This window comes from Apostichopus japonicus, chromosome 8 (assembly GCF_037975245.1).
Source record: "Apostichopus japonicus isolate 1M-3 chromosome 8, ASM3797524v1, whole genome shotgun sequence".
NCBI lineage: Eukaryota > Metazoa > Echinodermata > Holothuroidea > Aspidochirotida > Stichopodidae > Apostichopus > Apostichopus japonicus.
Window position 1 is genome coordinate 32,636,171 of NC_092568.1, and position 13,320 is coordinate 32,649,490.

The 13,320-nt window shown below is 37.9% G+C and overlaps 1 protein-coding gene and 6 non-coding genes across 7 annotated transcripts; 2 read left to right on the forward strand and 5 right to left on the reverse strand.

Annotated features, from left to right (window-relative positions):
* Nucleotides 1-250: 250 nt before the first annotated feature.
* Nucleotides 251-6,160, reverse strand: LOC139971636 (uncharacterized). Its single transcript, XM_071978281.1, has 2 exons — nt 5,695-6,160; nt 251-1,216 (listed from the first exon to the last, which is right to left on the reverse strand). The coding sequence occupies exon 2, from the start codon at nt 1,159-1,161 to the stop codon at nt 391-393; it is 771 nt and encodes a 256-aa protein (XP_071834382.1). The 5' UTR covers nt 1,162-1,216; nt 5,695-6,160; the 3' UTR covers nt 251-390.
* Nucleotides 6,161-9,148: 2,988 nt separating this feature from the next.
* Nucleotides 9,149-9,221, forward strand: Trnat-ugu (transfer RNA threonine (anticodon UGU)). The gene has a single exon. It is a non-coding gene; the product is annotated as a tRNA-Thr (tRNA).
* Nucleotides 9,222-10,437: 1,216 nt separating this feature from the next.
* Trnat-ugu (transfer RNA threonine (anticodon UGU)) lies at nt 10,438-10,510 on the forward strand. The gene has a single exon. It is a non-coding gene; the product is annotated as a tRNA-Thr (tRNA).
* A 1,530-nt stretch (nt 10,511-12,040) lies between these two features.
* On the reverse strand, nt 12,041-12,113 carry Trnat-ugu (transfer RNA threonine (anticodon UGU)). Its single transcript has one exon. It is a non-coding gene; the product is annotated as a tRNA-Thr (tRNA).
* Nucleotides 12,114-12,388: 275 nt separating this feature from the next.
* Nucleotides 12,389-12,461, reverse strand: Trnat-ugu (transfer RNA threonine (anticodon UGU)). Its single transcript has one exon. It is a non-coding gene; the product is annotated as a tRNA-Thr (tRNA).
* Nucleotides 12,462-12,777: 316 nt separating this feature from the next.
* Nucleotides 12,778-12,850, reverse strand: Trnat-ugu (transfer RNA threonine (anticodon UGU)). Its single transcript has one exon. It is a non-coding gene; the product is annotated as a tRNA-Thr (tRNA).
* Nucleotides 12,851-13,128: 278 nt separating this feature from the next.
* Trnat-ugu (transfer RNA threonine (anticodon UGU)) lies at nt 13,129-13,201 on the reverse strand. Its single transcript has one exon. It is a non-coding gene; the product is annotated as a tRNA-Thr (tRNA).
* Between the last annotated feature and the right edge of the window lie 119 nt (nt 13,202-13,320).

The window sequence follows — 13,320 nt, forward strand, 5'->3', positions numbered from 1 at the left end:
TGCCTTGTACTTTAAAACTCATTGTTTGGCCGTGAGTTTTTTCATTTTATAGAAATAAAGGCCTTTATTGTTTCGAGAAATCAGCAATTTTTGGAAACAAATCAAACTGCTGATTTGATCTCAGTGTCTTGAGAAAAAAATGCACAATTTACATCCTACAGTCAAGGCCGCACAGAAAATATTCGAAAATGTTAAAATAAATTGAACTGTCCAATGTTTCATCATTTACTTTCACGCCACCCCTCCACCTTCCTATAAGCCGTTTACTTCGCTATATATTTCTAGATTATTATTATCAATCATGCAGTTAGACTGACCTTTTCAATCTTTCAAATTATATTATAACGTCTCCATTTTCCCCCTATTTATTTCAAAAGTTTGTTATCCTTTCTATTTAATCTTTTTTCCTTCTTCTTTTTCATCTTGATCAAGGCTCTTCTCCTCCGTTTCCATCATATTTTCCTTTTCCGGTCCCTTCTCCGTAATTTCCTCAACGTTTGGACACAAATTGTCATCGTTACTAATTGTTTCATTACCCGAATCCTCCATGACTCCTGTTTCACTGATATCACTTAATGCATCATTTATCGACAGTTTCTCGTGGCTGTCCTTCTTGGCATCTCCGACCCAAATTTCATCCGTCAGGTCAGTAAGAGGTCCATCTTGGCCATCTTGGAGACTCTGGACCGATTCGTTGTCGTCGATACCGAGATCTTTTTCGATGGAGTGAGTTGTCGTCTTCCCTTCTAAGGTATCATTTATTTTCCCTTCATCCGTCGATGAACTCTTTGCCTTGTCCTCTGTATTTTCGACGGCAGGTTCATTCGCTGCCTCTATCCGGTCCAACACCTCTTGAGACACCCCCCTCGAGATACTCCCTAGATCATAAAAGATACATTCGTCACTTTCCCAGACTTGTGAAGCTGGTGTTTCTTTGATAGTTATAACATCCTTTCCTTCCATTGGTGGTTTCTCTTCTGTCAAGTCGATACCTTTTTCGACCTCGACGACTTGTTTTTCTAATTGAGTGATTTTTCGACGTTGCCTGATACAGATGACAATAATAATAAATAGAGAGATGACCAAAATAGCACAGAGGCAAGTGATGGCTATAATGTAGACGTTTTGACTCATGAAGCCGGGAAGCGCCGGAGCGTCCATCTTGGGAAGTAATATAGTACCACCGTCGACGAGAATTAGCAAATGATAATAATCCCTGCAATTAAAAAGAAGAGAAAAGATACTGATAAATAATAGCGTCATTCATATCTGAGTAATATAGGTCAAAGCATTTTGGCTATATAAATATAAATATTTGAAAATCCAAGTATATTCACGGCGATTAAGTCATTAAACTCTGCTTCCTGTGTGAGATTAAACTGCGGTAGTTCAAGTTGAATATCGCACAATCTGTTGGTAATGGACCGTTTAGGGAACGCTAATATATACTTTGAGCATATTATACGTTATCCTGGTATACATCAATATGACCCCCAGATTTATTTTTCAAATGATGCAAACTTCAAAAGAAAAGTAATTCCATATCTATATCAGTTCATTCATATATATATATATATATATATATATATATATATATATATATATATTGAATATATATATTGAATATATATATTCAATATATATATTCAATATATATATTCAATATATATATATTGAATATATATATTGAATATATATATTGAATATATACTTATATATATATTGAATATATATATTGAATATATATATATATATATATATATATATAGATTGGAGGATTTCGTCCAATTCTATTTGTAGTACACCCTGTAAAACAATAAGGCACTGATGTTGGATAGAGGTGGCACTTAAATATAATTGTTTTCATTTATTGTCAAGCTGTGCGTAAGATAGTGAAGATAGATATATAAGAGTGATTGATATCGATAATTACGTATACCTTCCCATCAGATCGTTGGGGAAGTGGGGTGGGCTGGGAGGGGGGGGGGGCGTGGGCTCATGCAGTTGTGACTTTCTGCCCTATCGGAGTAAACTTTATAATTTGATGACCCTGTTTCCTCATGATCCTGGACACTGTGAAAGGATAAAGAGAGTTTCCCACCCCACCCTTTCCCACCTCGCTTCACCTGAGTTCATATCACCCCTCCCCAAACCCACCTACGTCCCACTCCACTCCATCCCGTCCCACCTATGCGCAATATATATACCCTCCAGGCTCCTTTACCGGTATCTATTTGATCGTGATTATAACCTTCGCATAGCTCGATCAGGCTTGTCCCCCTCCCCTTCCCCTCCCCCACCATTCACACATTGATCATTATTCTTTTTTCCAGTGTAATCATTTCCATTTTTACTCCCTTACTTCATACATGGAAATTATATATAGCCATGACGTCAGCATCCGTCGTGTAATGTATCTATTGTAATCAATAACGTAACCACAATATAAAAATAAACTTACAGTGCAAACCGGTCAATGCAATATACAAATAATCTTTTTCGTTTTAATATATTTCTCTGTCTGTCTTGGTTTTTTGAAATATTGTATGGATTGTAAGTATTTATTAACCACAACAGAGCAACGAACAAGAGATTTTCAACATAATATAATTATTCACGAAATATAAAAACGACCCCTATTCGTACTTTAAATCACCACAATTCAACATATTCGGTGGAGCAAGAAAATCTCCACAAAGAACTAGGAAGTTCGGTCTATCAGTCTAATCCTGATATATTGCGCAATACTTCCTTTCAAAACAGTAAAGATCGATACAAGAAAAAAATAATAATAAAAATAAAAAACCAGCCAATATTTACGGCTGTGTTACGATAACACCAGCTATCAAAATATGAGTGGTTACAGTCGAGAGCATTAAATTCAGCCAGTCACTGGTATAATATGTCTAACCTGTTATAAATACTATATTGCTGTCAGCACTCTATCCTCAGAACGAAGAATATCGCAAAAGAAACGGACATCTTGGTTCATGCAATTCTTCAAGATGAGGCGGCGTATAAGAAGAATTTAGTACAGGGAGGGGGTGGGGGGGGGGAGGTTGACTAACTTCCATGATCTACGAGGGCTTATTGGACGATTGACTTTAATTGGAAGAGAGGGGTGGTTGTTAAACCATAAAATACTTGTCGAAAATAAAAGCCCATAACTACTTAAACCTGTCTAGTTAAGTACAAGGTTTGTTGTGACCCTGCTTCACGAAGTGATCAAAGGTTACGTCGTCGAACGTTTGTAGGTTTTCTCTACAGAAGACCACTTTTCAAGTATGCACAACACCAAGTGAAACAAGTTATACAGAAATAGAAAATGGCTAAATATCATTGATAAAGAAGGTCATTTTTACATAAGAAAAAAATTCCCTTTCAGGTGTGTCCCAATAGCTGTGGAAATGAAAGAGTTTTGAAAAGGGGATTTGTGTTGCTTCCGGCATATTCTATTAATTGTTTTGTTACTTAGGTTACTTTTACTGTATACTTTGTTTCTTGCTTGTCTTTGCGTTTTTGTCAGTTTTTACTTGCTTTCTTTGCAGTTTTGTTGTTAGTTTACAAGAAGCTTGTTTGACTTTGTTTAAAATCACACCTATATATATATATATAGGCAGATGATAATAATACGTTCTTCGCGCACGTCACTAATCTGGTGTGTCTTCTTTGTGTGATAGGCCTACTGTATAATACGAATGTCTTGTTGCCATCGACACCGATATATACATCAAAATATTTACACCAATGGGGGAGACTATATCAGGTTAAGTTTTCGGAGACGCGATCACAAGAATTATGTATATATAAGTTGTAAAGTGATTCGGCACTAATATTACTAAAGTATACTGAACTATGGGTTTACTCTAACATATGGTTAAAACAATGTTATAGGTTTTATTTTCAAGCAATGACAGGCACATTTTCACTGACGTTATGGTATTTTATAGATGGACTAACGCATTCACGCGAGGATCGGTACCTTATGGCGAAGAATTTTTTCGGAAGGGAAGTTGGGGGTGGAGGTGGGTGTAATCTTTACCATACTGCCGCTGTATAAGGGTATTCGCGTTCTTAAATCCTTCCAATTTTGCGGAGGTTGTACGCCGTAGCCTTAGATGTACAATACATCTCGAACAATGGGACTATACACAGTGTAATATGTGACAGATTTGGTGTCAAATTAAACATATCCCAAAAAAGAATAAATTACGTCAACAATGACAAAAATGTGATATATTGATGTCCTCTAATTAACAGCTACATGATCTTTAAAGGAATTACGGAAAGCCCCCCCCCCCCCACCCCATCCCACCCAGCAGACCTCTTTTGAAACCAACGTAACGAGTAAGATTATTCTTATTTCTTGAGCCTTAATTGTAGCGAACATCGATTTAAACTTTCTTATGGATAACATCAAATGGAAATGACCTTCCCAAACTGGGGATGACTTTTTCTCCTTCATCCGCTCCACCCCCCCCCCCCAACACACACCCCACACATGCAAACACTTTTTCCCGCCTGTTAAATGGTCGTTTTCGTAACATTAAATCTAAAGAAAAATAAACAAAAGCATGCACTTGAAACATGCGTCATATTAATAGGCATCATCTATCGCCACAAACTGTACTTGGGAATTATAAAAACGTGACTCATTCTGAGACTTAAAAAGTTACAGAATGATGCTAGAGGTGGAAAAACTCCTGGGAAGAATTTCTGGAAGGCTTTTTATAAGTTTTCGGATAAGCTATAAAATTGCCGACTTTATACACTTTACATATAATTATGCCAAATCATCAACAAAATATAAACCTAACGATCTTAGGGGATGTACAACCTGCCCCCCCCCCCGGATCCCTCACCCCGCCACCCAACCAGTTCTCCTTGTTTGAGACATATTGTTGCTAAATTTAACTCCTTCCGATGTTTCACGGAAGGTTTGATAGGTTAGGAAAGTCCTGGAAAGCATCTCAGGATGCAAACCTTAAACAAATGTATATATGTCTAATCATGAGCAAGATATAACGTTAAATCTTTATGCCTGTACAACCTTCATCCCGGTGCCTCCCCCTCTCCACCTCCCCCTCCAGTGCAGACTTGCCACTTCTTAAATTGTAGGTGCCCCTCTAGAAATTGTAGGTGCCCCTCCAATTCGAAATACGTGACTGTATGCATAGACTGACACCGATACACGCAACTGTTAAAAATAAAAGAGGCTTGCTTAGGCAATAAAAAATATCACAAGGCTGTTCTTTCAATTTCGAGTATAGGCCTACTACTTTAGTGTTGTAAACGTTACCAAATATTAAAACAAATAATATGTTTTTATAAAATTACCTACAATATTTTTGCAATAAATATCATTTACAGAATTCCAAATTAAAAAGGTTTTAATCCTATATATACCTGTTTCTATACTAAGACGTAAAATAATCATATTATTCTTTTACTTCAAGTTCGCGAGAAAAATAATTAAGTCCGTAAAAAAATAAAATAAAATCAATATTAAGCACCAGAAGAACGATATTTGTTCGGTTAACATTGAATAGACGAACGACATGGTTTTGCTTTGTCTTCGAATTATTAATGCATGATATTTCAAATTTCATCTAAATATTTCTTTAACCTGTAGGCTACTGTATATGATTGTTTTTGCATAATTGAATGAAGTAAACAGAACTATAGGCCAATTACCTTGCATAAGCGTTCCCTCGAGAATATCAAAGAAATCGTTCTTTCTTTCAAATCGAGTTTGCTGTATGTAAATGAAGTTCCAATCAAAGTTAGTCCAGCTAACAACGAGCTAAATTCGAGGGCTCATTTACGTGTTTCTCTCCGATTTAGCTTCTTTAACCGCTATAAATCGTTTTACAACGTCCAGTGCTGTAATAATCCTCAGACTTAGGGATTTATGCAATAGGAAAATAACCACAGCGCATGTCTCTGTCCTAAGAGTGTATAGTCTGAAATATTCTGTCCTACGAGATTTGCCCTATATTTGGACTGGAAACAAACCTCGACTGTTGTGCTACTTTTCAGATTGGGTTGTCAGGCATGCTATCCATTTGACTGCTTACAATACACTCGCATACTTTAGCTTATACGAAGTCCTTTCAAAATCCCACGTAAAGCCGAACGCAGGGATACACGGTACCGGTGTGGTCGGTTACACCTATATACTTCAGCTAAATAAACACTAAAGGCCTATACTAGTACTCATACGATATATATATATGTTGTGACGAATCCTTTGAAACTGGTGATAGAAGGCGGAAGCAACGGATGTCGTTAGAACAGCCATGTGTTTGAAAGCTAATGCCTGATATGTATCCTAGATAAGATCACTAACGTGCTTTGGACTTCGAGAAACTTTATTTATGTAAGAAGTTCATAAATGTGGTCAATTTCCTGATTTGTTTAATGTTCACCATATGTGTGAAGTAATATTTGCAGTCAGTGTAGATGGTACGATAAACTATAAGATGTGCTACGTATCATTACAGGTTATATAGTAAGAAAGTCAAAAGTCAAAAGAATTCTTTCTTGTGCAAAGTACCATAAATTACATGGTGTATTATATATATGGTGATAATATATGGTGATTATATATATATATATATTTGACCCATTAAAAGGTCAAGCATGGCTTCTGCGCCAGAGTGTGGCGCCCCACCGGCCCCTAGCAATCCCAATCATTTCTACACCTTGTAAACATGTCAAAAACGTATTTAGGATATGTAAACCCTTGATCGGGCCAAACACAATTTCATCACTCCGTTGATTCACACGCTTAAATTCGTCATTTTCCATACCCTAAACCCTCGATACGATCACTGATAGCTGTATTTCTACAAAGCTCTCTAATATTCCAATCCTACCAATTGATGACAATATCTGTATTAACATAGGGAGAGAAAATGCCACACCAGTGTAGTATAGGACTTTTAGGTACTTTTCTCTGGCAGGATGAACGTGTACATTTCTTTAATTGTGGTGATGTTGATGTGATAGAGGGCTCAGTGTTGCATGTGTTTGTTCAATTCATGGATTGGTTGCCGGGTGAGGTACACGGTGATGACGGTATGGTGTTGACTCAGAATGACTCAACATGTGGGACTCAATGTTTTACTATTCCATTGACATTTATATTAAATCACAATAGGAATAAATCCATCATCGTTATGGAATGAGAGTATTTCATCGAACCTTCAACTTCACCGCCTTTTACGAAGTGTTTCTTTTAAGTGGTTGTTTTTACAGTTCAGTGACACCAAGCAATGTTATTCACGATATGTTTTAACATTTTCGTGCATTACGCGTTCATACAGTCCTTGAATCTGGTTGTCTATACATAGCTTTACATATTATTTGCGATTGAAAGATCTGATAGTTAATGGTTATGGATGATTCTCAAAATTGGTTCTAACGATTAACAACGTTTCTGGCAACAGAACGATAAGTGTTAACATCGTGGTCACCAGCGGCGTTGCCAAGAGTAACCTGGTCCCGGTGTATAGCAGTAGAAATGGGCCCCAAAGGAAAGTCCACAATTCACGAAGCCAAAGCATGGTTTTGGCTAGGCTGAGATTTTGGTTCAACATTTGGCACAACAAGATATGACACTCTCAGTCTTTCTCTGTTGAGGACAGAGAATGAATTTCGAATGAATTCCCAATTTTGAGTATTGGGGGAGTACTTTCATGCTGTACTGCACAGTGTTTAAAAAATCTTCTGATTTTAAAACTTGTCTTCGGCCGATTGGTAATCGTATTTTTCGGTCCTTGTCGCAGTGGCCCAAGGGGTCAGGACCCGGGAGTTCGCACCGGTATAGTACCGCCACTGGTTACAATGCATGGGTTGAGAAGAAAATGTCCCTGATTTCGTTTGTTATAAGCATTTCTTTTGCACAGAATAAGATAAGTTACTTAAGCAAAGCTTCTTTTTTTGAAGCGTTTACTTTGCAGAGTACATAAGTTGCATTGCATTAAAAAAAAACGTTATAGATTGGAAGGGAAATCTTCTTTGAAATAAGTGTATGATTACCTAGCAGATCACCCACAGTGACCCATTTATTACATTGGCCAAATAATTATGTTACAAAATGAGTTTCCCTAGGTAAGTTATTGGAATCAATTGGGCTTTGGTCAAAGGGCTTTGGTCAAAGGGAGTGTTAGCTCAGTGGTTAACGCCGGTGCCTTTCAATCATAAGGTCCCGAGTTTGAGTCACTCCAAGATTAATGTATGTCGTCCAGTTACAGAGTTGTTGACAATTGACAATACATATAATCATGGACGTTAAAATATGAATCTAAGAGACTGACTTCGGTCATCTTGCGTCTTTGATAAGCCAATGATGGCTTCTTCGCGAGTTCCTGCCTGCAGGAGGATCTAAAATGCATACATACGTACATACAAACCGTCAAGTTAACCATGTACCAGTCTCTTATACTGACCCCACCAATCGTAGTGCTGAGACGCGAAACTTTAGAAAGTGATGGTGGCGCACTGTAACTATACGGTTCTGAATGAGATCAAGGAGACAGGGGTGACCTATTTAAAGGCTTAACATCAATTTCTGTGCAATACTACCGTATTGCATAGACATTGATGTTAAGTTAGTGTTTACTTCTTTTAAAAGCCGTAGTATGTTTGCTGTCAAAGATTCCATTTATTTAAGCCTTAGCTCTCGTGTGGTCTATGAATTCATTTGCACAAGCTGTAGTGCTTGCTATATAGGGGGTAACCAATATACAACCTCGCTATACGGATTTATGAGCATCTTAAAACTGACAAGAAATCACCTATTTACAAACACTTAGGTAAATCACACAATTTGAAGAAGCAATGCGATCACAACTCTTTATTAAAATTATTGACTCAGTTAACACTAAGCTCCAGCTCAGGATCAAAGAAAGTCTCCACGTTAACTGAGAGAGGCTTAATCTTAACAAACAGCTTCACAGCCCCTTGTTCACACTGTTAAATTAAATCTACTATAATTTCACCTTGTGCTATTGCTATTAGCCATATGCTACCATTACTCGTTCATTGTTAGTTTATAACCTGAAGATGAATTAATGCATCGTTAAGATCACAGTGACAGCTGATCTTCCAGTGAAGAATAAAAAGCAATCTTCATACCAATAGCGCCTCCATAGCTCAGTGGTTAGAGCACTGTTCTTGTAAACCAGGGGTCGTGAGTTCAAATCTCACTGGAGGCTGCTGGTTGAGCCAAAGTTCGGCATAATTCTCCTCATCATTTTAGTATTCCTTGTCTTTCGGCGCTTTTTTTTCACCATCAGCAACCATGCATTCTACATGTGGTAACGTTCTATTTGTGTGCATGTTTACTATGTATTTCCACTATGTCAATGTTGTATATATACATTGTATAATTTTGTATATTTATAACTGTGCTGTACAATGCAATAAACTGAAAGGAAAATATTCCTTCATTTAGCAAGTAAAGCAAGGAAGATTGTCCCACTGAAGCATGACTCTGGTGGTTTAGGTTGAGACTATTTTAAGCATAAAACGAACGCCCAATTTGGCCAACCCTTGCTTCCTTACATGTTTAATGATGATTCCATTTCTGCTGACTATCGGACTACAAGGTCCTTTCTACCCCCCCTCCCCCGCCCCTCAACAAAACACTTCGTACTGGTTATCCACATCTTCGGTCGAATATAAGTCGTAACAGTTCAGAGATGTCACCGTCGTACTGCCCGGGTGTAAAGTTGTCCGAAGTCTGGTCATGTTTGATCCGTGATTTAAAAAAAAAACAAGAAGAAGAACAAGATATAATAATAATTTTAAGGTCTTATTCGAGCGAAAATGCATGTCAACGAACAAAAGAATGCATTTCCCATGGGTCTTCTTTATATAGTTTATCCTTAACAAACAACTCTAGAATTATTGCTATGAATATTTGCGAGCGAGGGTGTGGATAATTGGGTGAATAGAAAACCAGTTAAGGAAGTAAAATATACATACATGTATGACAAGCTAAATGTCCAATAATTAGATATTCCCAGGTTAACGACCGATAGACCTGGAATACCTCTAATCCAGGTTCATCACTCAATAATCCAGCTTTTTCAACTGAAAATCCAGACTTATCAACGATAAACCTTGATTATAGCTCGAAATATCGGGTTTGTTGTCGATTAACCTTGATTATCAATGGAAAATCTTGGATTTTCAGCCTAAAACCAGGACTATCAGCACAAAACCTGGATAATTTGTTTTTATATTTGTTTTCGTCCGGCTCGCTCTCTAATTGAAGCATTTAATTAATGCATCGTTAAGATCAAAATATTTTCACAGTGACAGTTGCTGACACATGCACTATTGTGGCTCAACGATCTGAAATTGGTAGGGATGCAAATAACACATCTTCCAGTGAAGAATAAAAAGCAATCTTCTGCTACCAATAGCGCCTCCATAGCTCAGTGGTTAGAGCACTGGTCTTGTAAACCAGGGGTCGTGAGTTCAAATCTCACTGGAGGCTGCTGGTTGAGCCCAAGTTCGGCATCACCTATTTTGCTAATTCTCCTCATCATTTTAGTATTACCTATCTTTCATGTACTATTCCTTGTGTATTGTGAAATGGGGCCGAGACAAGATTTGTCACACACAGTATATATATAGGGATTTAGTGATAATGACGTACGGTACATCTTGGGAAAGTCAGAGACGATCGATGCAAAGAAATCAGCCATTCACGGTTCCACGGTCTTCGTATAAATCAACTGATAATCCAAGTTTTTTGGCCGATAATGCATGTTTTTTGCCGATAATCTTGGATTTTCGAAACGATAAGCCAAGTTATTGACCGTTTATCCAGTTTTTTCGCTGGATTATTGCATGAGTGGTAAACCTGGATTAGCGATATTCCAGGTAAATCAGTCGTTAACCTGGAATATATATTATTGGACATTTAGCTTGCCATATACATGTATGTATATTAACATCCTAAACCGGTCTTTCTATCCACCCAAAAATCCACATCCTCGCTCTTATATCCATAGGATATAATGGTTGTTTGTGAAGGATATTTGGTACGAAGACCCATGGGAAATGCACTCTTTTGTTCATTGGCATGCATTTTCGCTCGGATAAGACCTTACAATTATTATTATATCTTGTTCTTCTTCTTGTATTTTTTAAACAACGGATCCAGTGGGGTAACAATGAGCCTGGGCCCCCGGCTCCCGGCCCAAACGGGCTTAAGCAAGCGCGTCCGCAGAAATGTTGACGAGGGGGAAGGGGGGGGGCAGTAGGTCATATAGGTATAACACACTACTTGGTACTATCTTAGCGGAGCGCCACCATAAGTTAGCGCGGAGCGTACCACGAATGTGTTTTTTTGCCAAAAAATACTCACTACACTTCCCGGGTGTTTCAAGTTGCATTTACGCATCGGTTATTTTGAGATATCATGTCTTAGGATTTTGACTTTCAATAATTTCAGTAATGCATCAGTATAGCGGGGGGGGGGCCTTCGGGTCGGTGGCCCCGGCTCAGCACGGTCTGAGCCCATATGAGTTACGCTACTGAACGGATCAAACATGAACAGACTTCGAACGACTTTACACCCGGACAGTACGACGGTGACATCTCCGAACTGTTATGACTTATATTCGACCAAACATGTGGATAACCAGTACGAAGTGTTTTTTGGAGGGGCGTTCGTTTTATGCTTAACACAGTCTAAACCTGAACCACCAAAGTCATGATTCAGTGAGACAATCTTCCGTGCTTTACTTGCTAAATGAAGGGATAATTTTTTCCTCAGTTTATTGCGTTCTACAAAAACAATTATAAATATGCAAAATTATACAATGTATATATATATACAACATTGAAATAATGCAAATAAATACGGAAAACATGCACACAAATAGAACGTTACCACGAGTAGCAAAGTTGCTGATGGTGAAAATTTGCTGTTGATGTAAAAAGCGCTGAAATATAATTAATACTCAAATGATGAGGAGAATTAGCAAAATAGGCGATGCCGAACTTGGGCTCAACCAGCAGCCTCCAGTGAGATTTGAACTCACGACCCCTGGTTTACAAGACCAGTGCTCTAACCACTGAGCTATGGAGGCGCTATTGGTAGTAGAAAATTGCTTTTTATCCTTCACTGGAAGATGTGTTATTTGCATTCCTACTAATTTCAGATCGTTGAGCTACAATAGTGTGAAAATAGTTTGATCTGAAAGAAGCATTAATTAAGTGCTTCAATTAGGGAATCTGACGAAAACAAATATAAGAAAAATTATCCAGGTTTTTCGTTGATAGCCCAGATTTATGCCTAAAAATAATACTAAAATGATGAGGAGAATTAGGCAAATACGTGATGCCGAACTTGGGCTCAACCAGCAGCCTCCAGTGAGATTTGAACTCACGACCCCTGGTTTACAAGACCAGTGCTCTAACCACTGAGCTATGGAGGCGCTATTGGTAGTAGAAGATTGCTTTTTATTCTTCACTGAAAGATGTGTTATTTGCATTCCTACCAATTTCAGATCGTTGAGCCACAATAGTGCATGTGTCAGCAGCTGTCACTGTGAAAATATTCTGATCTTGAAAATATTTTGATCTTAACGATGCATTAAGTGTTTCAATTAGAGAGCGAGCCGGACGAATACAAAATATAAACAAAACTTATCAACGTTTTTTCGCTAATAGTCCAGGTTGATGCCTAAAATAATACTAAAATGATGAGGAGAATTAGCAAAATAGGTGATGCCGAACTTGGGCTCAACCAGCAGCCTCCAGTGAGATTTGAACTCACGACCCCTGGTTTACAAGACCAGTGCTCTAACCACTGAGCTATGGAGGCGCTATTGGTAGTAGAAGATTGCTTTTTATTCTTCACTGGAAGATATTGTTATTTGCATTCCTACTAATTTCAAATCATTGAGCCACATAAGTGTGAAAATATTTTGATCTTAAAGATGCATTAATTAAGTGCTTCAATTAGGGAATCTGACGAAAACAAAAATAAGAAAAATTATCCAGGTTTTTCGTTGATAGCCCAGATTTATGCCTAAAAATAATACTAAAATGATAGGGGGGGATTAGAAAAAAAAGGTTATGCCGAACTTGGGCTCAACCAGCAGCCTCCAGTGAGATTTGAACTCACGACCCCTGGTTTACAAGACCAGTGCTCTAACCACTGAGCTATGGAGGCGCTATTTGTAGTACAAGATTGCTTTTTATTCTTCACTGGAAGATGTGTGATTTGCATTCCTACCAATTTAAGATCGTTGAGCCACAATAGTGCAAGTGTCAGCAGCTGTCACTGTGAAA

Excerpts from the sequence above, each read along its gene's own strand:
- LOC139971636 (XM_071978281.1), bottom strand. The coding sequence starts at position 1,161 with ATGGACGCTCCGGCGCTTCCCGGCTTCATGAGTCAAAACGTCTACATT.